We start from the raw sequence: 22670 nt of genomic DNA on the forward strand, positions 1-22670 counted from the left end.
ATCTTTTCGGTATTCAAATGATACAGTGTATACACTCATTCGCCTGTTTCAGCTGTTCATACATTCTATCCTTTCGGTAAATTACGGCCAAACGCATGAAATAGGCACGTATTTTCACCTAATTTATGGTACATCCCCCCCTGCTGGTTACATATGATGCTACAGTCATTTAAAAATTCCACTTAGGGGTAATACATAGGGAATGTATCTGAATGTTAAAACTTATATACTCAATAGTCTGTGCGTTAAACATTGGCTGTGATGGAGCTTTGAGTGTTGTAATTATGACCTTTTAGTCCACTTTGCACTGTGTCTTAGATCCTGCTGTTTATTTACATTAAGCATACTGGACCATACTGACGGTGGCTTTACGAACACAAAACCCGTCATCTGCCTCTGTCATATTTTCCCTGCTCACCAATAGTATCTGGTAGGTTCCTTTTATTTAATTGGGGCTCACGAGCTGGCTTACTACAATATACCCATACGCACAGATACTCATGCACGTCCTATCCATGGGTCGCAGCACGTCCTCTACTGCCACTCTCTCGTTCATATCTTTCCACTTAGCATCAGCCTGACTCAAACTTTATCAGGTACGATGTCATAACCCTGTACATTTTCTAGGTTGAGTGGTACTGGCTTCCTGAGATTTAGGTTGTCCAACTAGGTTTCTGTTTCTGGTCTTAATCCATAAGCTAGTGGTCCCATGAGGCCAACACGCATCCTCATAATCGGAGGTATACGTCCCTCGGGCCAAATCATAGTTAGCCGCCTCGCATGGTTGCATAGAGAGGGCCTCCCATGTCACTCCCCTTCTATCTTATGCTTTAGTTATCACCGAGAGGCCGACACCCCGCCACAACGTTTCGGTGGCCTCATATTTCCCCTCGGGCCAACGCATAGGTAGCGCCTCTCATGCCGCTTGGCAATTAGTAGGGACTCCTCTAGATGCCGCTTGGCATCTAGCTAGCCTACCAGTACCCAGCCACTTTGTCTCAGAATAGTAATGTTTGCTGTGGTATCTATTTTGGGGTTCACTTCTTTTTGCCACCTTAACCTAAAATAACTCTGTTCCCTACTAAAAACAATGGGTAATATTTCATCACCTTCCCGTAACAACCAAGCCAACCAACCATTATTAGAACGTCACAGCTCCATCCCTATGACATCTATATTCATGCTTTAAGTTCGCTTACTATTAACTAGGCTTTGCCTAAATGCAAACCTTTTTCCAGGACACTCCTTCCGGATAGGGCAGCATCTGCAGCTTCCTCCAACCACATTCCAACTCATATCATCAAGGCTATGGGACGCTGGAAACCCTCCGCCTATACTGTTTACATTCCAAACCCAGTTAACACAAGCTTTTCGTGACTTGTCCAAATAAACAATGTTTTGTTATGTGTATAAATTTTGTATGGTACTTTTCTTTTTGCCCACTTTTATTACATGCCTACTGCTTTCTCGGTTCTGGCACACCACAACCGACTGGTGTCCATTTGTATGTGTTTATTGGTTATAATATGCTATGTTATGTTACCCTTTTCATTACGGCCAGATTGCCCCGACTACACATTTTAAGGCTTTGCCTGTAGTTATGGGAGGGTCTTGAATTCCCCTTAAAAGGGTTGACAATCCACTCCCAACTTATCGTGGATTGTCTGGCGAGTCACCCCTCCCACCACTCCCTCTATTCATATCACCCTCTAAGGTGGGCCAACTTTTATTACAGGCCTACTGGTGTCCATTTGTATGTGTTGATTGGTTATAATATGTAATGTTACCCTTTTCATTACGGCCAGATTGCCCCGACTACAAATAATGGCAAGGAAAAATCAAAATAATTCCCTGCTTAATTGTTAAATGCCGCTTTGCCATTTTTAAGGTGCAATCAAGATGGGAAAAGAAATTGACTAATTAGAGCGCAGTGTCATTACAGAGCTGTTTTAATCAATGCTCCCCAATATTTTAAATATATATTTTATATTAAAGGATCACTATAGTGTCAGGAATACAAACTCATTTTCCTTACATTATATAACACTTAGGTCCCCCCCCACCATCAGGGCCCCCCTCCCTTGGCACTGAAGGGGCTAAAAACCACTTCAGTTACTTTAATCAAGCGCTGGGCTCCCTCGGTGCTGGTGACCTCTCCTCCTGCGCCGTCGTCAGCTCCAGAGTGGAGCAGAATGTGCATGCGCAGCAGGAGCCGCGCGTGCATTCAGACAATCCATAGGAAAGCATTTCTCAATGCTTTCCTATGAACGTTCTGCATGCTGAATGCGATTTTGCATCCAGCGTCGCAGAAGCGCATCTAGTGGCAGGGGCGTATTAGCCGCGAACAAGGCATTTGCCTTGGGCGGCATTTTCCAGGGGGCTCCAAAAAAAGCCGCCCCCAAATGCCCAAGGCAAATGTCTTGTTAGCCTTGCGGCTAACAGACATGCTGGGCTGCCGGCGGGCTGCTGGGAGGTCGGGCGGTGCTGGTGTGCGGCCGGCGAGGGAGCACTTCCTCTGAGCTGTCTGCTCAGCTCCCTCGCGCGCCGCAGAGTGAGGCTGGGAGTCGGAGCCGGAATATGACGTCATATTCCGGCTCCCAGCCTCACTCTGCGGCGCGCGAGGGAGCTGAGCAGACAGCTCAGAGGAAGTGCTCCCTCGCCAGCCGCCTGCCAGGCAGTGCCGCTCGCCCAGCAGCCACTGGACCACCAGGGAGGAAGAGACACCCCCCCCCCCCAGCATTCCCAAAGGTAAGGAGGCTGGGGGGGTGTTTAAATTTTAAAAAATGTGTTAATGTGGGTGGGTGAGTGTGTGTGTGTGTGTCTGTTAGTGTGTCTGTTAGTGTGTGTCTGTTAGTGTGTGTGTCTGTTAGTGTGTGTGTTAGTGTGTGTCTGTTAGTGGGTGTGTTAGTGTGTGTGTTAGTGTGTGTGTGTTAGTTTGTGTCTGTTAGTGTGTGTCTGTTAGTATGTGTGTCTGTTAGTATGTGTGTCTGTTAGTGTGTTTCTGTTAGTGTGTTTCTGTTAGTGTGTTTCTGTTAGTGTGTTTCTGTTAGTGTGTGTCTGTTAGTGTGTGTCTGTTAGTGAGTGTGTGTGTCTGCTAGTTTGTGTCTGTGAGTGAGTGTGTGTGTCTGTTAGGGTGTGTCTTTGAGTGAGTGTGTGTTTCTTTTAGCGAGTGTGTGTTTCTGTTAGCTAGTGTATGCGTATCTGTCAGTGAATGTGTGTGTTTGTATTTAGAATGCAAGGAGGGGGGAATGGTTGGGCTCAGGTGGCCCGGGGGGGGGGAGGGGGGGGGGGTCGCCTGAGTTTTGTCCTGCCTAGGGCAGCACAAAACCAGGATACACCACTGTCTAGTGGCTGTCAGGAAGACAGCCAGTAGAGGCTGGATTAACCCTGCAATGTAAGCATAGCAGTTTCTCTGAAACTGCTATGTTTACATCTGAAGGGTTAAAACCTGGGGGACCTGGCACCTAGACCACTTCATTGAGCTGAAGTGGTCTGCATGACTATAGTGTCCCTTTAATTAAAACCTTATTCGTAAATAAAAATGTATATTTTTTTGGTTTCATTTTTGAAATATACTGTTTGTGTCCACATCTTTCAGTATTTATCCCCCTCAAGCAAAACATTTCAAAGTTACTATATGTCTGTGAAGGAGATATCATCAACTAATGGCTGGTCACTGGACTTTCTGGTAAACAATATAATTGTACAGTCTGCTCTGCCTATACATTGGCAAATTTCACAAACTAAAAGAAATGTATTATTTAGCAAGCATACTCTAACTCTGGGAATTGAGAAATGTAGATATTTAAATGAATGTGCTACTTCTTCCAGTACATCTCACTTTACATCAGGTTCACTGCACTCTCACAAAATCCTAATAAGGCTGTAGATCCAGTTGGCAGTTCTACTGGGGCCACTTCCTGCTTGCTCACCCACCATTGCCTGAATCGACAGACTAACTGCCATTGATCTCCGGCATGCTTTCCACTGTCAGCTAAGAGCAGTTAGAGAGTGACTGTTAATTACATTGAGTAGGTTGGGTGTATTGAAGGGACACTATAGTCAGCAGAACAACTACAGCTTAATGTAGTTGTTCTGGTGAGTATAGTTGTCCCTGCAAGCTTTTTTAGTGTAAAGACTGCCTTTTCAATGTTTACAGTGCTGCCTAGGGACACCTCCAGAGGCAGTATCTCAGACGGCCACTAGAGCCGTCTGAAATACTGCCTCTGGAGGTGTCCCTAGGCTGCAGCGTTTGGATCTGCCCCTGCCACACCTCTTTGGCTGAGAAATTATCAGAATTGACATCTGAGCCAATCCAATGCTTTCCTAAGGAAAAGCATTGGATTGGTTGAGATTATTAATTCTGATGAGATCTGCCTAGGAGGTGGATTGGAGGTGGGGGCCAAATGCCACCCTACCCAGTGGGCTAAAATGTGTTTTAACACTATAGGGTCAGGGATACACATTGGTATTCCTGACCCTATAGTTTTCCTTTAAGGGAAATAGTAGCAATTCATCCTACAAATTGAAAATTCTCTGCACTGCCACTCCATCCAATCTCTTAACCCCTTAAGGACACATGACATGTCTGACACGTCATGATTCCCTTTTATTCCAGAAGTTTGGTCCTTAAGGGGTTAAGGTATAGGATCAGAGTTTTGCACTGAAGGCGAACTATATGCTGTCTGGGAGTAATGGGAGTTGCAGTCCCCAGCATGTCCACTGTCAATGTTTGGTTTAGGAGATACAACACTGATAAGAGTGGGAAATAAAAAAAAATCGGGCGGTGGGTGGCATTAATTTACCATGAAAATGTCACTTACTTAATGAGATAGCAAACATACAGACAAAACTACAAAAATATATGCGGGAAAGGGTATTATCTGCTCTACACAGGTAAAGGAGTGACCATTCTCCATTGTAAAAAAAAAAAACACATAAAAAAAAATCCCAAAACATAACTATGTAACGGCATTGATATGTGCAACTGCTAATTAAGAAAAATGGAAAATTATAAAAAAAAAAAAAAAAAAAATGCAAATATAAAAATCACAACATGCAGAGCTTTTCGGCCAGCCCTAACTGCACAAAGTGCAAAGTCAGTGAACAAAGCTGCATAAAAATCAGTTAATTTGTCCATAAAAAGTTGTGATGAAATCCATACCGTGTTTCCCCGAAAATAAGACCTACCCCGAAAATAAGCCCTAGCCGAATTTTCGGGGTGGGCTGCAATATAAGCCCTACCCCGAAAATAAGACCTAGGCATTTTACCTTTGCGGCCCGGCGGGACTTCCTTCTTCTATGAGGAGGAGGGGGAGGAGCGTTGCGGGCCGCGGCATCGCGCAGCGTGATGACGACGTGCGCAGCGCCGTCAGTCTGCCTTCATGGATCTTCAGCGGAAGGATCCATTCCGGGCGGTGAGGCACCCAGTGGTCGGACTCTTTGAACTGTGAGTAGATACTGGTATTTTATGTCTGGGACTTAATTAATTAAAGGGGGGGGGGTGGATTAATTAAAAGGGGGGTGAATTAATTAAAGGGGGGGGTGGATTAATTAAAAGGAGGGTGAATTAATTAAAGGGGGGGTGAATTAATTAAAGGGGGGTGAATTAATTAAAGGGGGGGTGAATTAATTAAAGGGAGGGTGGATTAATTAAAGGGGTGGTGGATTAATTAAAGGGGTGTGGATTAATTAGAGGGGGGTGTGGATTAATTAGAGGGGGGTGGATTAATTAGAGGGTGTGTATGGATTAATTAGAGGGGGTGTGTGGATTAGAGTGGGGGTGTGGATTAATTAGAGGGTGTGTGTGGATTAATTAGAGGGGGTGTGGATTAATTAAAGGGGGTGGATTAATTAGAGGGGGTGGATTAATTAGAGGGGGTGGATTTATTAAAGAGGGGGTGGATTAATTAAAGGGGGTGGATTAATTAAAGGGGGTGAATTAATTAAAGGGAGGGTGGATTAATTAAAGGGGTGGTGGATTAATTAAAGGGGGTGAATTAATTAAAGGGGGGGGTGGATTAATTAAAGGGGGTGGATTAATTTAAAGGGGTGGTGGATTAATTAAAGGGGTGGTGGATTAATTAGAAGGGGGTGTGGATTAATTAAAGGGGGTGGATTTATTAAAAAGGGGGGTGGATTAATTAGAGGGGGTGGATTAATTAGAGGGGGTGGATTAATTAAAGGGGGGGTGTTGCGGTCACCGGCCCGCCGAGCCTCACGGCCGTGCCCGACCGGCACGGCCGCGCCGACAACACGAGCTTACCTGCTCGTCGGCGAGCCGGGAACCACTCCTTCCATTCTTCCGGGCATCACGCCCGAATCAAACATGGCGAGGTGTCTTGTCCTATCTCGTTGACTGGAAGGGTTATGGTCCACGAGGAACGTTGTTGGGTTCCTGCTGACCGGGTCCATGCGCCCCGTCTTATCCGGTCATTTCACAACCGCTTTCCTCTTAGGCCGGGTCCTTCCCGCCCGGTGCGCGGTCTTCGAGTGGGGGGTACTGTTGCGGTCATCGGCCCGCCGAGCCTCACGGCCGTGCCCAACCGGCACGGCCGCGCCGACAACACGAGCTTACCTGCTCGTCGGCGAGCCGGGAACCGCTCCTTCCATTCTTCCGGGCATCACGCCCGAATCAAACATGGCGCCGACCACGTGGTCGCGCCTAAGAGTAGCTCCGCCTCCGAGCATTATACCAACGTGTGCGTGACGTCACGACGTCAACGCACACGCGCGTTTTGGGGTCAGAGGTCGCCCTCTGACCAATCATAGCCTAGAGAGGGGTATTTAAACCCCTAGCTTTTTCCAGTACTTTGCCCTGTCGTGGTTTCAGTTTCCTGATTTCCTGAGAGTGCTATTTCCGTGATTCTGATTTCCTGGTATCCTGATCCTTGGCGTTTCCCTGGTTATTCTGATCTCTGGTTTCTCTGACTTGGCTTGTTTTATGAGTATTTTCTGGCTTCCTTGACCTCGGCTTTCCCTTTGACTATTCTCTGTCTCTAGCGTATTAGTCCGGCCATTCTAAGGTCCGGTTTACGCTCTATCCTGTTATTTTCCTTTTCTTACCTATGTATATGTTTACATAGTTTCTGCGTGCTGTACCACATTACTAGTCGTGACAGGGGGTGGATTAATTAAAGGGGGGTGGATTAATTAAAGGGGGGTTCAATGTACATACCGGTACCGTAAATAAATAAGCCCTACCCTGAAAATAAGCCCTAGTGTGTTTTGTGTGACTAAAATTAATATAAGACCCGGTCTTATTTTCGGAGAAACACGGTACGTATGAGCAAATCACAGACCCATAGTGTATACCGTATAAAACCTATATTTACACGTGCACAAATGTCAAAATATACAATGTGAATCAGATTGGATCGCTCATCAGTAGACTAAGCTCCTACCTCCCCTCTCGAAAGATTGAGTCTGATTGGACCATTTGATAGCTGTGAAGTGGAGATGACTCCTCAAGTGCCAGTTCCTGACAAAGCAACTGAATCGTGATTCGCTTGATACGCGTGATTCACTCATTCGCTCATTCCACCAGACAGAACTACTGCGTTCCAGCTGTGCTTGGTCCTAGGGGGAGCTCCATCCTATTCACAACGCCTTACTTTTTATTTGTTTCCTGAGTGCTCTAGTTTTCATTAGATACATAAATAAAAGTTGGGACTACTTATCCTCGTGTGTGGCAGCCACGTTGGCAAACGTGTCCATTGACGGAGCTTAAAGCAAGATTCTTTTTCGGTTATCAATCACATTTACCCACAATCCATCAGTAAAATCAATCCCACAGAATGGTAAACAGCCATCATAGGCAAGGGGGAATAAAATGGCTGCAACCAGATATTGAGAACCGGCACACGGAATTAAAGATAATAAATATAAATAAATGCGAATGGCAAAGAGGGAGTAAATTCATTAAAGTTTCTCTGTCACATCAAACTTACCTTTCCCCTGTTGCATCCTCTTCCTCTTTCAGAATCTGTTCTTCATCGCTGATCTATTGTTAGATCCCTACTTTGTCTTATATATTTTTCCTACACTTGGCAATCTTAACAATGGGTGGAACTTAAAGGAACACTGTGGGCCTTTTAACAACTTAATCTTATTTACGTTGTTAGAGTGCCTTAAATATGTTCCACCTTCTCTTATTGTTTAAGTCTCTTCCTATCTGTATGAAGGCTTTGAAGCGTGGCTTTAAGCCACTCCCTCAACCCCTCCAATTCTTAGAGCTTTAAATGTAACTTCCCTGCCTCATACACAATCATACCGTGACGTCAGCACACATAGCGCCCTGACGCCTATGATATTGCGCTCCTGGGCAAATCAACAAGCCCTTTTATCAAGGACTTTACACAACAGTGAGCTGATCTCTTACTCTCTTATTCTTATTACTTGTAAATGCCCATGACGTATGTATGCGCAATGTAGCATTTGCGATTTTTCATAGAGAATGAAGTGGTAGAGGTTAACACAGTGAAGGAGTTGAAGCATGCGTGGGATAGGCATAAGGCTATCCTAGACGTATGATAAGGCCAGGGACTAATGAAAGTATTAAAACAATTGGGCAGACTAGATGGGCAGAATGGTTCTTATCTGCCGTCACATTCTATGTTTCTATGTATTCCTTAAATGCAATGATTCCCTTTGAGCATAATTTGAGTACCACCCATGAGCATACGGTTCATAATGCTTTACTATGAAAAGCTACTGATTGTACCTCACCCACAGGAAAATGTTGATGCACAATGGGGTGGGGTGTAATGCCGTAAAGACACTTAAAAAATAGATTGTAATAAGGTAAACACTTGTTTTAAAATAAAATAAAAAAAATTACAGCAAATGAATAGGTGCCAATAATGTTTATTAATAGATAACATGTCGATATAGATAGATAGATAGATAGATATTACATAGAATACACTAGATGTTAGTAAAGTGTTCCGTTAAGGCAAACTTTGTTAACTTGACAAAGGAGGGGGATTTTGCCTAAAGCTCAGGGCTAGAGTCCTGCAGGAACGCGTGGGAACGGCCGTTCCCGTTGCTCCTGCAGGAGCCCCCGTGTTCCCCCTGCTATGGGGTCCAGTGGGGCTAAAGCCCAGCGGGCGGCTGTGGTGCCTGATACACGCGGCGAGGAAGCTGCTGGTCTGTCTCCTCTGCTCCCTCGCAGGCTGTCTACGGAAGCCGGAATATGACGTCATATTCAGGATCCCGGCATTAATAGACAGCCCGCAAGGGAGCAGAGGAGACAGGCCAGCAGCTCCCTCGCCGCGTGTATCAGGCACCACAGCCGCCCGCCGGGCTTTAGCCCCACTGGACCCCAGGGACAAGTCCACGCCAGCTCTCCAGGTAGGGAGGCTGGGTGGACATTTGTTAAGCATTTTGTAAAAATGTATGTTTGTGAGTGTGAGTCTGGGAGTGTATGTGTCTGTGTATGGGAGTGTTTGTGTGTCTGTGTCTGGGAGTGTGAGTTTATGTGTGTGTGTCTGTGAGTGTGTTTCTGTTAGTGTGTTTGTGAGTGTGTGTCTGGAAGTGTGTGTGTGTTTGTGTGTGTGAGCTTATGTGTGTGTGGCTGTTAGTGTGTTCGTCTGTTAGTGTGTGTGTCTGTTAGTGTGTGTGTCTGCAAGTGTGTGTGTGTGTGTTTGTCTGTGAGTGTCTGGAAGTGTGTGTGTATGTGAGTGTGAGCTTATGTGTGTGTTGCTGTTAGTGTGTTTGTCTGTTAGTGTGTTTGTCTGTGAGTGTGTGTGTGTGTGTCTGGAAGTGTGTGTGTGTGTTTGTCTGTGAGTGTCTGGAAGTGTGTGTGTCTGTGAGTGTGTGTATGTGTGAGCCTGTCAGAGTGTGTGCACATGAATGTCATCAGTATGTGTGTGTGCGTGCGTGCATGCGTCTATGCATACAAGTGTATCTTTGGAGGGGTGGGGGATCTCAGGTGAGTTCCCACACTTTTTCCCCCAGGACTTGACCCCTGCTAAAGCTTCACCCTTTTGTCACAATTGTCAGGAAATAGTCCCTACTTTGCCTTATGTATTAAAGAGAAATTGATTAGACACGAAGAAAAGAAGAACAGATTATGAAAGAAGAAGAGAAGAGAAAACAATAGGAGAAAGGTAAGTTTGAGGTGTCTTATTTTCCCAAAAATAATAATATATAAAGTTCTGCAGCGTGCTGCAATGTACCTCCATACCCTTAGCATGCCCCTTCCTTTCACAAAGCAACTTCCTTAGTAGAAGTACTCCGAGTTGGTATTCAGCTTAGCCAATGAAAAATCAGTGTGAGCAGCTGACACTTTGCCCCATAGCCAATCACTGTCCTCTTACAATTTGCCCACCTATTCCCTTAGCACAGCTTTGGTATAATATGTAGATAAGAAGAGGACAATAATTGGCTGTTGGGTGTCAACTCGCTCACTCTGATTTTTGGTTGAGCTAAGATGTTTTTGGGTTTTTTTTTTAGGTGTGAAGACTGCATTTTCAATAAAACTTTATTATGCTGCAGAAAGTTGAAAAATTCTTCTTTTTAAAACTAGATGTGAATTTGAGAGAAAAACACACATAAACATAAGGTCAAAGCCTACCATATAGACTTTTGCATGGCAAAAAATATTTGGTTCAACTGAAAAAAAGTTTGTTTCAGCCGATTCGAGTTTTGTCCATGTGGCGTTTCGGTTTAGATAAATTTCATCCATGTGAGAGTTTCAGGAAAACCGATAAGAATGAAACAAAAAAACGCACAAATTGGTCAGTCTACTATAAAATAGAAATGTTATGTATATATTTTAAGGTACAATGTTAGGCACATTTTCGCACTATTTGGTTCACAGATCCTGTAAGAATTAACAGAGGGGAAAAAAAGGAGGAATTGTAAAAAAAATCTACACATATATTTGTTAAATTAAAAATATATGGATATAGATTTATTTTTACTGTTCCTGCTTTTTTTTTTTCTAATGGTCACTTCTCATTTGATCTGTTAATAAAATCAAAATTTAGTTTCAGTCCTCTAGCCATCAGTCATCTTTTTTTTTTTTTTAAATCAATCATCTTTTTTTGTTAGTGCCACGGACAGAACTCTGCATCATGGAACTAACCAACCAGTTATGTACATTATCCATTTCATTTGTTTCTTGATTTGTCCACACAATGCTCTGTAGTGCAGGATTTCCGACGAAACACAGATCGCCAAAAATTCAAACAATGTGCAATTTGTTTAAAACCGAATGCCTAAGTCTGCTGTCAAATGCACTTTGTTATGTCCAGACTATTCCTTTAAATGCCATAGTTAAAGAGAGAATTCAGATCAATTGAATAACTTCTTTAGCACTCTACCCTGCCCAGAAAAATATTTCAGTTTCTGCCATTACATAAAAATATTTACTGTACCTCTATTTATTACCATCATGTGATATGACTAAGTGGCCAATCATCGCATACATGACTTCTCATTTTATCTAATTCCATAATAGGATAAAAGGCGTAAGAGTGCAATAATCATCTGGAAAACAGCATTCAACACGATGTCCTTTAGTATAAAAATTATTTATATGATGTTTAGAAAGGCTACAATAACAATATAAACAGGACTGCTGCTGTCTAAGATTTGGACAGGTGTCTGCAGCTAAAATGCTTCTCATTTGCCACTTGATGCCTCCTTGAAGCTGTCCCATGGTCTTCCAATGATATATATACCTAGTTAGTCTCTCCCAGTTGGTCATAGAAACATAGCATGTGATGGCAGATAAGAACCATTCAGCCCATCTAGTCTGCCCAATTTCTCAATACTTCCATTAGTCCCTGGCCTTATCTTATAGTTAGGATAGCCTTATGCCTATCCCATGCATGCTTAAACTCCTTCACTATGTGAACTTCTACCACTTCAGCTGGAAGGCTATTCCATGCATCCACTACCCTCTCAGTAAAGTAATACTTCCTGATATTTTTAAACCTTTGCCCCTCTTGTTGTGGTAGTTTTCTTCTTTTAAATATACTCTCCTCCTTTACTGTGTTGATTCCCTTTATGTATTTAAATGTTTCTATCATATGCCCCCTGTCTCTTCTTTCCTCCAAGCTATACATGTTAAGATCCTTTAACCTTTCCTGGTAAGTTTTATCCTGCAATCCATGAACCAGTTTAGTAGCCCTTCTCTGAACTCTCTGTAAAGTATCAATATCAAAGTAGCAGAGTCATGTCTTTTCTTTCTAGTTACTGCATCTTTGTTGCCTAATATTTTTTATTCCTGAACTAGCTTAAGATATTTTGTACTTTTAAAGGGTCTCTCTTTATTTCATTACAATTTCACAATTTGCTGCTTTTAACAAATAAGAAACATATTAAGAATGTCTTTGAATACTTCTAGCTAGTTTCCATTCCATCCGAATATTGAATAGAATCAGAGAATTGTGATGTCATAGTGACCTATTTGTGATGTTATAGTACAATAGAAAATTGTCATTATTAACATGATCAGAAGATGTTGTTGATCAATGTGACTGCTTCGATCAGGATTAGCTACACGGATTTGAGTGTTACTAACAAGTTTAATATCCAGTGGGAATAAAAGGTATGATTTGAGCAAGTATTTTAGCACTTACGTTTTTTAGTATACTTACAAGTATCCTCATGCGTCCATTTGGGTTGTGTGTTCATAGACGATGATGTCTGTAGAAAAGTATTCTTCCCATCAGTTGTTGTGGCTTCTTCATACGATGGGGGTGCCAAGGGAGTGAGATTTTTTGTAGGTATCTCACTATGTCCATCCTCATTTTCTGCACTTTTGTTACTCACTGAAACCTATAATATAATTATATAAAATGTATTAAATAAGTATTATTGTCTTCTCTACTTAAATTATATTCATAGGGATTAATCAAAATTGAAATACAATAAGTGCAGCAGAGAAGAGTTAAACAAGGATGATACATGTGGCAAACCTAGCCACTTCAGAGTGCCTAAAACTGTATTCATGTGTTAATATTGTATTGTAAAGACTAAAGCATTCATACGCTAGTTTCACGAACAGTATTGGAGTATATTGTTCGTGAAACGAAAGAACAACCCAATGGCAGACCACACAAAGGGAGTCGTGTGTCTCCAATTAGCAAACTTGCAACAGTCTAACCACTAAATGTTAATGGTTTTATGGGTGGCCATCTTTGCTCATGAAGGCTCCGCGATTTTTGGTCGTCGAGTGCCTGGAACTAAAATCGGCTACTCGACCACACGAACACAGCTGAACTTCCATGTCATTCGTATAATTACTCATTCGTGCAAATAAAGCGGCGTTATAACAGCTTACACTGAACCATATACTATCAATGGTGTTTGTATGAACCCTTCATTTGAATGGCTTTACTGTTCTAGTGAAGGGATCTGAGCGGTATTTCGCCAGATGGTGCGCTCAGATCCCAGCTATTCAATTAAGGATTCGGTCAATTCAGTGTAAAATTGTATGATTTATAGAATTTAATGTTAAATAGTATATTTTGCTGTATGGAGAGATAATGTAAATAACAGTATACTCTTGCACAATTATCTCTCCAGTACAGCAATGCATGATGGGAAATAGCATTGCAGGTTAAGTTTTCCACAGAGTCCACCAGAGGAAAACCCCTGCAATGCCAGTCTGGAAACCCCTTGCATGGGGACTTGTATAAAAATGGTGACATTGGAATAAAAGCTCAGTTGACTCCCAAACTATGTGTTGTCTAGTTCTTGGGAAAAAGGGATTGTATTTACGCTACCTGTATTTTGCATGCTGAATCCTGACTACCAGCGGAGATGCCGTGTATTAAACTACTACTCCGCTACAATACACTTTCAATCATTTTATTTATTTATTGTTTTATTTTTTGTAAAAAAATAAATAAAATAATGTGAAGCTGTGCAAGAATGTGTAAATGTGTGTGTGTGTGTATGTGTCTGTCAGTGAGTGTCTGTCTGTCTGTCAGTGAGTGAGTGTGTGTGTGTCTGTCTGTGAGTATGTGTGTGTCCGTTAGTGTGTGTGTGTCTGTCAGTGAGTGTGTCTGTCAGTGTGTGTGTGTCAGTGAGTGTGTGTGTCGGTCAGGGTTGCGGCTGGACAGTGGAGAACCTGGAGGTGGCAGTTGCACTTTGAAAGGGTCAGATAACGTTTCACTGGCTGTACTGAAATCACGTTTCTGAAATTTTTTAGATAATGTCCGATCACTACAGACACTGTTAAAGGGACACTATAGTCACCTGAACAACTTTAGCTTAATGAAGCAGTTTTGGTGTATAGAACATGCCCCTGCAGCCTCACTGCTCAATCCTATGCCATTTAGGAGTTAAATCCCTTTGTTTATGAACCCTAGTCACACCTCCCTGCATGTGACTTGCACAGCCTTCCATAAACACTTGCTGTAAAGAGAGCCCTATTTAGGCTTTATTTATTGCAAGTTCTGTTTAATTACGATTTTCTTATCCCCTGCTATGTTAATAGCTTGCCAGACCCTGCTAGAGCCTCCTGTATGTGATTAAAGTTCAATTTAGAGATTGAGATACAATTATTTAAGGTAAATTACATCTGTATGAAAGTGAAACCAGTTTTATTTTCATGCAGGCTGTGTCAATCATAGCCAGGGGAGGTGTGGCTAGGGCTGCATAAACAGAAACAAAGTGATTTAACTCTTAAATGACAGTGAATTGAGCAGTGAAATTGCAGGGGAATGATCTATACACTAAAACTGCTTTATTTAGATAAAGTAATTTAGGTGACTACAGTGTTCCTTTAATTGTTAGAAGTCTTTATAATTACAATTAGCATGCTATTTTTCATACTTAAAGGACCACTATAGTCACCCAGACCACTTCAGGTCAATGAAGTGGACTGGGTGCCAGGTCCTTCAGGTTTTAACCCTTGAGATGTAAACATAAACATACTTACATTGCAGGGTTAATCCAGCCTCTAGTGGCTGTCTTCCTGACAGCCGCTAGAGGCGCTTCTGTGACGCTGAATGCGAAAATCGCATTCAGCGTGCAGAACATCCATAGGAAAGCATTGAGAAATGCTTTCCTATGGGTGTTTTTAATGCGCATGGCTCTGGCCATGCATGCGCATTCCGCTCCACTCAGGAACTGACGTTGGAGTGGGAGGAGAGGTCATCAGCGCCAAGGGAGCCCGGCGCTGGTTTAAAGTAAGTAACTGAAGGGGTTTTAACCCCTTCAGCGACAAGGGAGGGGGGCCCTGAGGGTGGGGGGGAAGGGGGGGTATAGTGTCAGGAAAACAAGTTTGTTTTCCTGACACTATAGTGATCCTTTAAAGCAGGTACTTTGTTAATAACAAGGGATGGTAATTAGATCATTTGAGACATTGCACAGGGGAGAGGAGATAAACAGATGTTACATGAACTGCCAAACTTGGTTCTAGAGCAACAGGGCCAAAATGTAGACCTCTAGCTGCTGCTGAACTACAATTCTCATAATCTTTAACCACTACGTTCGTCATTCAGCCAGCCGTGTGATGAAAGGGAGGGAAAATTGTGTTTCCACTCTAATTACAGAAGGATTGTTATCGGCCTAACATTACTACAATCCATACATTGTTTGAAAAAATACCCCACAGAGTGAAGTGTCTACTTGTTGGAGTTGGTCAAGCAGAGCGCCTATAGGGAAATATGATTACTTTAAAGAGACACTATAGGCACCTTGACCACTTCAGCTCATTGAAGTGGTCTGGGTGCACTGTCCCAGGTCCCTTAACCCTGCAAAGCTAATTATTGCAGTTTTTAAGAAAGTACAAGAATTAGCTTGGTGGCCTTACTGACACTGGATGTCCTCACGCTATGCATAGGGACATCCAGCATCCCCCAGAACCCAATAGGAAAGCATTATAAAATGCTTTCCTGTGGGGAAATCCTAATGTGAGCTGCACCATTGCTGCGCATGCGCATTAGATCTGTGCCGCCAGCTGAGCCGAGTCAGCACTGAGGGACATCGGTGCTGGACTCAGGTAAGTGACAGAAGTCACTCCTTCTGTAGCACGGTGAGGGGGTGGGGGATGAGGGAGTTGGGAGTTATAGTACCAGGAAAACCACTGTTTTCCGGGCACTATAGTTTACCTTTAAGCTGTTCCTCCTTGACTCTGCCTTCTTCTTGCCACAATATTTTTTCGGCTGCTAGTGGCTTAACTCCTATGCTCAATCGCACATTGCAAAGTATAAAACAGAGTTTATGCAGGATCCCACAAGACTGGTATCTTCCATACAGCAACTTTAAAGTTTCTGCTCTATTAATCAAAAGGAACTTGCCATTATTTTTTATATTATGTATAATCTTCTATATTTAAAAAAAAACTGTATTTGTAAGGTAAGGTGCAAAAAATAAAATTAAAAGTAATAATACACCCCTCTATATCCTGCAACTTGGAGTCTCCATCTTAGCTCACTGTCAGTCATTGCTATAAACTTTGCACTTTGCACCTAACAGAGCATCGTATAAAAAGTTAACACAATATGTAGGTGATTTTCAATGTTGTATTTCATTTTGTATATTCAAAAGAAATGCCAATTCCCTTTTAAATGTCAATATCATCCCTTTCAGTACCTTGGACAAGAACTTGATTAAATCTACATTTTTTTTAAAAAGTCAGCCATAGTAAGCTGCAGAACATAGCAAATGATAGCACATCAATACATGTGCTGTACAGCTGTATTACCCCTGCATTACAAAAAGACAATTTGGCATTGGAACTGACATCCAAAGCTGTGGGTTAGATCAAGGCAGGGAGGTAGAGGGGTTAAATCCTGACCCCGCTGTTTTCCTACAGCTACATTCTACCAGCTCTGCTTTAAGCCCTGAACAGCAGGCAGCTCGTTCATTCATTCCCCAGCCATCTCCAGAAGCTCTGCTGCAGGCTTGTCATACACTTCTTAATGCGTAGCTTCAATTTAACCTCTGTAGACGTGAATAGCTGCTGTATTATTTATCCCTTTGCTCTCCTATTGGGTTACCGCTAAATACAAGAAGGGTAATTCATGAAACACCACATTGTAAAGACCTATTTTCACAATTTAGGCTAAAATAGCAAAAGCTGTGACTATAGCAGGACTGGAGAATCTTTCTTAATCAACTAATGTTGCCTAAATGTATTTAGTTTATAAATCCCGAGCTGTCGCAGTTTAGGATCCATTCTGAAATCTGCTATTTTTGTTAGTTTCTGACTTGATTACATTACTATCACACAGCTATGTTAATACTCTGCGTAGATACATCCTCAACGTTCTGTATGTTAGAAATAAAGCTATCCAACAGGGGTTTTCACTACACTGGGAATTGACGAGAAAATTGGAAATGTTAGTACGGAATAGGCAAGCTGAAAAAAAAAAAACTGTTACATTGGAGAATTTTTTTCAGCAGTCCTTAATTTAGTGAATATCCCTATAAAATTTGCTTATAATTTAGGTGCTCAGCTATTCAGTTTACCTGCATTGACATATATTGTTTTATATATTGTTTACATATATGTAAAGAGCTCCCTGTGCTGCTATACTTGTCCTTACCTTCCCCTGCGTCATGATGGTCTGGTCCTGGTGCCTCTTGCAGTTTGCTGTCTGGAATCCCTAGATGTTCCTTATAATATGAACCCTCTGATCTCCCCACACAGAGAGGATGATACTTCACATTCTAGCAACATCCAGGGCTCGCAGGACCGTACCATTCACACACAGCCTAGGAAGGGGGGAGCACTGTGTCTGACTAACTCTTTCCAAGCACAGAGAGAGGGAGAGAGGGGGATTACAACGTCACATGCCTGTACAAAACATTGGCAAATGCTAGAACTGGCTTCAATTTGAAAGACTGGAACAATATTACAAATTAATGAGTAAAAAAAAGAAGACAATAAATAATAACTAATTAATTTGAAGAATGTTTGGTTTTAAAAAGAAAAATTTGATTAAGAGAAATGGTAAAAATCTATAACAGAATGTTGATTGTACACATTACTTACTTTAATCCAGCGCCGGGCTCCCTCGGCGCTGGTGACCTCTCCTCCCCTCTCGTCCCACTCCGACGTCGGCTCCCGAGTGGAGCGGAATGTGTATGCGCGCGCATTTAAACAGTCCATAGGAAAGCATTTCTCAATGCTTTCCTATGGACGTTCTGCACGCTGGATGCGAATTTCGAAGCGCCTCTAGTGGCTGTCAGGAAGACAGCCACTAGAGGATGGATTAACCCTGCTATGTAAACATGACAGTTTCTCTGAAACTGCTATGTTTACATCTGAAGGGTTAAAACCTGGGGGACGTGGCACCCAGAACACTTCATTGAGCTGAAGTGGTCTGGGTGACTATAGTGTCCCTTTAATTTAAGTTATAACAATCAATGAGAAATAAACTAACACTATTGTAGCGGAGTGCAGTATTAGAATCCCCGATCTCCGCTGGTATCACAGGTAAATCCTCAGTCAGAGCTGAAAAGTAAGGCAATATCCCAATCCTCCCAATAACCGGACGAAACACAGTTTGGGAGTCAACTAACTGGCTTTATTCACAAGCTTGCATATTTATACAGTTCCCCATGCAAGGGGTCTCCTTACAGAGGTTTCAGGGGATTTATCCCATCATGCAACATAATTCTCCCAACAGGCCTTGCTGCACGAGAAGGATACTCCCACTAAAATGGACGATTAAGAGGATTATCCCCTCGTGCAGCAAAACTGACAATTTACTTTAAAATACCGTTTCTGAGTTTTATTCGGTATACAGAGTTAACCGAACGTTCGGTAGATAGCTGGGGGCTGAGCGCATCTTTTGAGAGAATACCGCTCAGTTCCCAGCTGAACTGACCGAATGCCGCAACAATTACAGTTATATATGGAAGTTCCCCTCAATCTGCCGATTGCACTTAGGGGAACAATCCTACCGAACACCGGGCTCCCGAACGGTCTGGAAGTCCAGCGGTGTTCGTGTCATCGAGTAGCCGATTTCGGTTCCAGGCGCTCGATGACCAAACACCGCTGAAGAATAGGCGATCCAAGATGGCCACCTAGGAGAGCCTCTAATTACCGATTGCAACATTGTTGCAATTAGTTAACAAGCGCCACACGCCTCTAAGTGTGTGGTCTATTAGGGGAGCCCACATTCGTTCCACGAACAGCCCGAATAGCCGCTGTTCGTCGAACGAAGTGCTCGCATGCTGGTAGCTTACGGCTGCCAGCAGGCGAATTACCATAATCCCAGATACACAGTAAAGTTCCATATATCACACAGTACACATAGCAAGATACACACAGCACATAGTACAGACAACCTTTCTACAATACAGTCTAGAAGTGGCTAGGTTTGCCACAATGCTCCCCCAGAACCAAGCCGGCATACACAGTCTGATCCCAACGGATCGGCTTGGGGATGTCCGGGAGAGTACTCACAGATCACTTTTCAAGTTCGGTCTGTCTAGATAACCCGTCGACATTACCGTTTTGTTTCCCTGGGCGGTAATGAATCGTAAAGTCAAAGGGCTGCAGCGCCAAACTCCAGCGCAACAGCCGGGCATTGTCCCCAGCCACACGGTTCAGCCATACCAACGGGTTGTGATCTGTGAGTAGGGAAAAAGGTTGTCCATACAAATAAGGCTGTAATTTTTTGAGAGCCCACACCACGGCCAGGCATTCTTTTTCAATGGCGGCGTAGCTTACTTCACGGGGCAACAACTTTCGGCTCAAGTAAGCTACGGGATGTTCTCCGCCATCTGCTCCCACTTGGCTCAGCACTGCTCCCAATCCAAACATTGAAGCGTCTGTGTGGACAAGAAATCTTTTAGTTGGATCAGGAGTGGCAAGTACAGGAGCATTAGTCAAAGCAGTTTTGAGTTGTTGGAATGCCTGCTCACACTCTGGGGCCCAGACAACCTGTCTGGGAAGGTTCTTGCGGGTCAAGTCAGTCAGGGGTTTGGCCAGGGCACTGTAATTGGGTACGAACTTTCTATAGTATACTGCAGTACCTAGGAATGCCAACACTTGGGTTTTGGTCCTGGGGTGGGCCACTTGGCTACGGCTTCAATTTTAGCTGGCTCGGGTTTCTGCTGCCCACACCCCACCCGGTGGCCCAAATACTGCACCTCTGCCATCCCTATATGACACTTGCTGGGTTTCAGGGTTAACCCTGCCGCTCCAATACGATCTAGGATGGCCCCTGTATGTTGTAAGTGTTCCTCCCAGGTCTGGCTAAATATGGCAATGTCGTCTAAGTACGCACATGCATAACCTTGGAAGCCATCCAGTAGCCGATCTACCATCCGCTGAAAGGTTGACGGAGTGTTTTTCATCCCGAATGGCATGACCCGAAATTGGTACAGACCAAACGGGGTGACAAAGGCCGACTTGGGGATGGCATCATCGGCTAGTGGGATTTGCCAATATCCCTTACACAAATCTATGGTAGTGAGATACTGACCACGGGCCATCTTATCTAGCAACTCGTCTATCCGGGGCATCGGGTAGGCATCAGACACTGTTTTGTCATTGAGCCTCCGGTAGTCGACGCAGAAGCGCGTCGTGCCATCCTTCTTAGGTACCAGCACTACCGGCGATGCCCAGGGGCTATCGGAGGGTTCGATAACCCCTAGCTGCAACATTTCATCCAGCTCCACCTTCATATGTGTCCTGACTGATTCAGGGACACGATATGGGGCCTGTCGCATAGGTAGCTGCCCCGGGGTTTCGACTCGGTGGGTGGCTAATGGAGTGTACCCAGGCAAATTGGAGAAGGTAGCCCCTTTAGCTACGATCAGCCGCTCCCCCAGCTGAACCCCCCGGGATGGCTCTATCTGTTCTTCGGGTTCTATTAGATTGGGTAGGGGAAGGTTTTCCTGATCCTCTGAGGCCGAGGCACATATCGCCGCCACATCCTCTATCCTCTCATGGTAGGGTTTGAGCATGTTTACATGTAGCATGCGTCTCTTCCCTACCCCTGAGCAGGGGCCAATCACATAGGTGGTGTCACATCTCTGTTCCACCACCTGGTATGGGCCTTGCCATATGGCCTGCAGCTTGTCTGTGCGAACGGGTTTTAAAATCAAAACCTTCTGCCCCACTTGAAAGCTGCGGTCTCTGGCTCCCCTATCGTACCAGCGGCGCTGGCGTTTCTGGGCCGCCTGGAGGTTGGTGCGCACAGTCTTCCGGGCCGCCTGGAGGTTGGTGCGCACAGTTCCAGACGGTCCCGGAACTCCAATACGTAAGATACGATAGGGGTCCCCTCTGGGCTATGCTCCCCCTCTCAATGTTCCCTAATTAGGTCTAATGGCCCTCGTACCCTCCTTCCGAACAGTAATTCGAAAGGAGAAAATCCTGTCGATTCTTGGAGTACCTCCCTATATGCGAAGAGCAGGTGGGGTAGAAACCGCTCCCAGTCTTTGTGCGCTTCTCCAAACGTACGGAGCATTTGTTTTAGCGTACCGTTAAACCTTTCGCATAGCCCATTGGACTGGGGGTGGTAGGCTGAATTTATTATAGGCTTAATGCCACATATTTTCCACAATTGCTGGGTGACCTCGGCTGTAAATTGGGTGCCCCTATCGGATATTATTTCTTGGGGAAACCCCACCCGGGAGAATATCTTCATTAAAGCCTTGGCCACTGTCTCTGCATGGATATTAGGGAGGGCTACGGCCTCGGGGTATCGGGTGGCATAGTCCACTACGGTTAAGATGAACCGTTTCCCAGAGGGACTGGGTTTGGGTAAGGGCCCTACTATGTCAACGGCCACTCTACTGAAAGGTTCAGAAATAATAGGGAGGGGACATAATTTGGCTTTGTGACGGTCACCTCGCTTACCTACCCGCTGGCATATATCACAGGATGTGCAGTATTGTCTCACATCTTTAGAAATCCCTGGCCAGAAAAATGCATGGGTTAACCTATATCGGGTACGGGTCATCCCTAGATGTCCGGACAAGGGGATATCGTGAGCAATCCTAAGTAGCTCTGGACGGTATTTATGGGGAACCACTAACTGTTTGGTGGTCACTGTGACCGACCCTCCTACTTCCCGTTCTGCAATGTGGTACAGTAGCCCTTTCTCCCAAGTGTACCGCTTCCCCTCTAACCCCCCCTGGTCAGTGCGTACCCTGTCCCTGTACACCTGTAGTGTGGGGTCGGACTTCACCTCGGCTTCAAACTTAGCTGGGGTATCCCAGGACATACGTGTCGGGTGGGGGTCTTGGTCTCTTACCGGAGCCTCAGAGTGTGTTGGAGGAGCCGTGGTGCGAGCCTGTTGCCGTGTGGTGACTGGATGGGCTTCCTGGTAGGGAGCCTGTGGGACAAAAGCAGAGGTCATCTGGCCCAAATCATTCCCCAGTACAACATCTGCTGGTAAATTTTGCATCAGTCCCACTTCTACTGTCCCCTCTCCCGCACCCCAATTCAAATGTACTTTAGCAGTGGGTAGTCGGTATACTGCCCCCCCTGCCACTCGGACTGCCACAGATCCGCCAGTGTGTGCCACATCGGAGACCAAATGGGGTGCGATCAGGGTTAAGGTGGCCCCCGAATCTCGCAGCCCCTGAACCTCTTTCCCCTCTAGGGTTACCAGCTGTCGGTGATGCTGCCGGTTATCTGTGGCTCGGACTGACATCACTTCATGTAAAATGCCCAGGGGTTCCTCTGCGTGAACACTCCACAACTCCTGTGTGGCCGGTTCCCTTTGATAGTGATGGGCAGC

The 22670-nt window shown here is 44.3% G+C and overlaps 1 protein-coding gene across 1 annotated transcript in view; it reads right to left on the reverse strand.

The window, feature by feature from the left end:
* FAIM2 (Fas apoptotic inhibitory molecule 2) overlaps positions 1–17674 on the reverse strand; it is a 45373-nt gene extending 27699 nt beyond the window's left edge. Inside the window, exons 1-2 of the mRNA XM_063428547.1 lie at positions 17514–17674; positions 12609–12789 (exon numbers count right to left, since the gene is read on the reverse strand). Of these exons, the coding sequence (XP_063284617.1) occupies positions 12609–12789; positions 17514–17528 (196 nt within the window). The 5' untranslated portion in view covers positions 17529–17674. The remainder of the gene's footprint in view (positions 1–12608; positions 12790–17513) is intronic.
* Positions 17675–22670: the final 4996 nt, after the last annotated feature.

This window comes from Pelobates fuscus, chromosome 1 (genome assembly GCF_036172605.1).
Source record: "Pelobates fuscus isolate aPelFus1 chromosome 1, aPelFus1.pri, whole genome shotgun sequence".
Taxonomy (NCBI): Eukaryota; Metazoa; Chordata; class Amphibia; order Anura; family Pelobatidae; genus Pelobates; species Pelobates fuscus.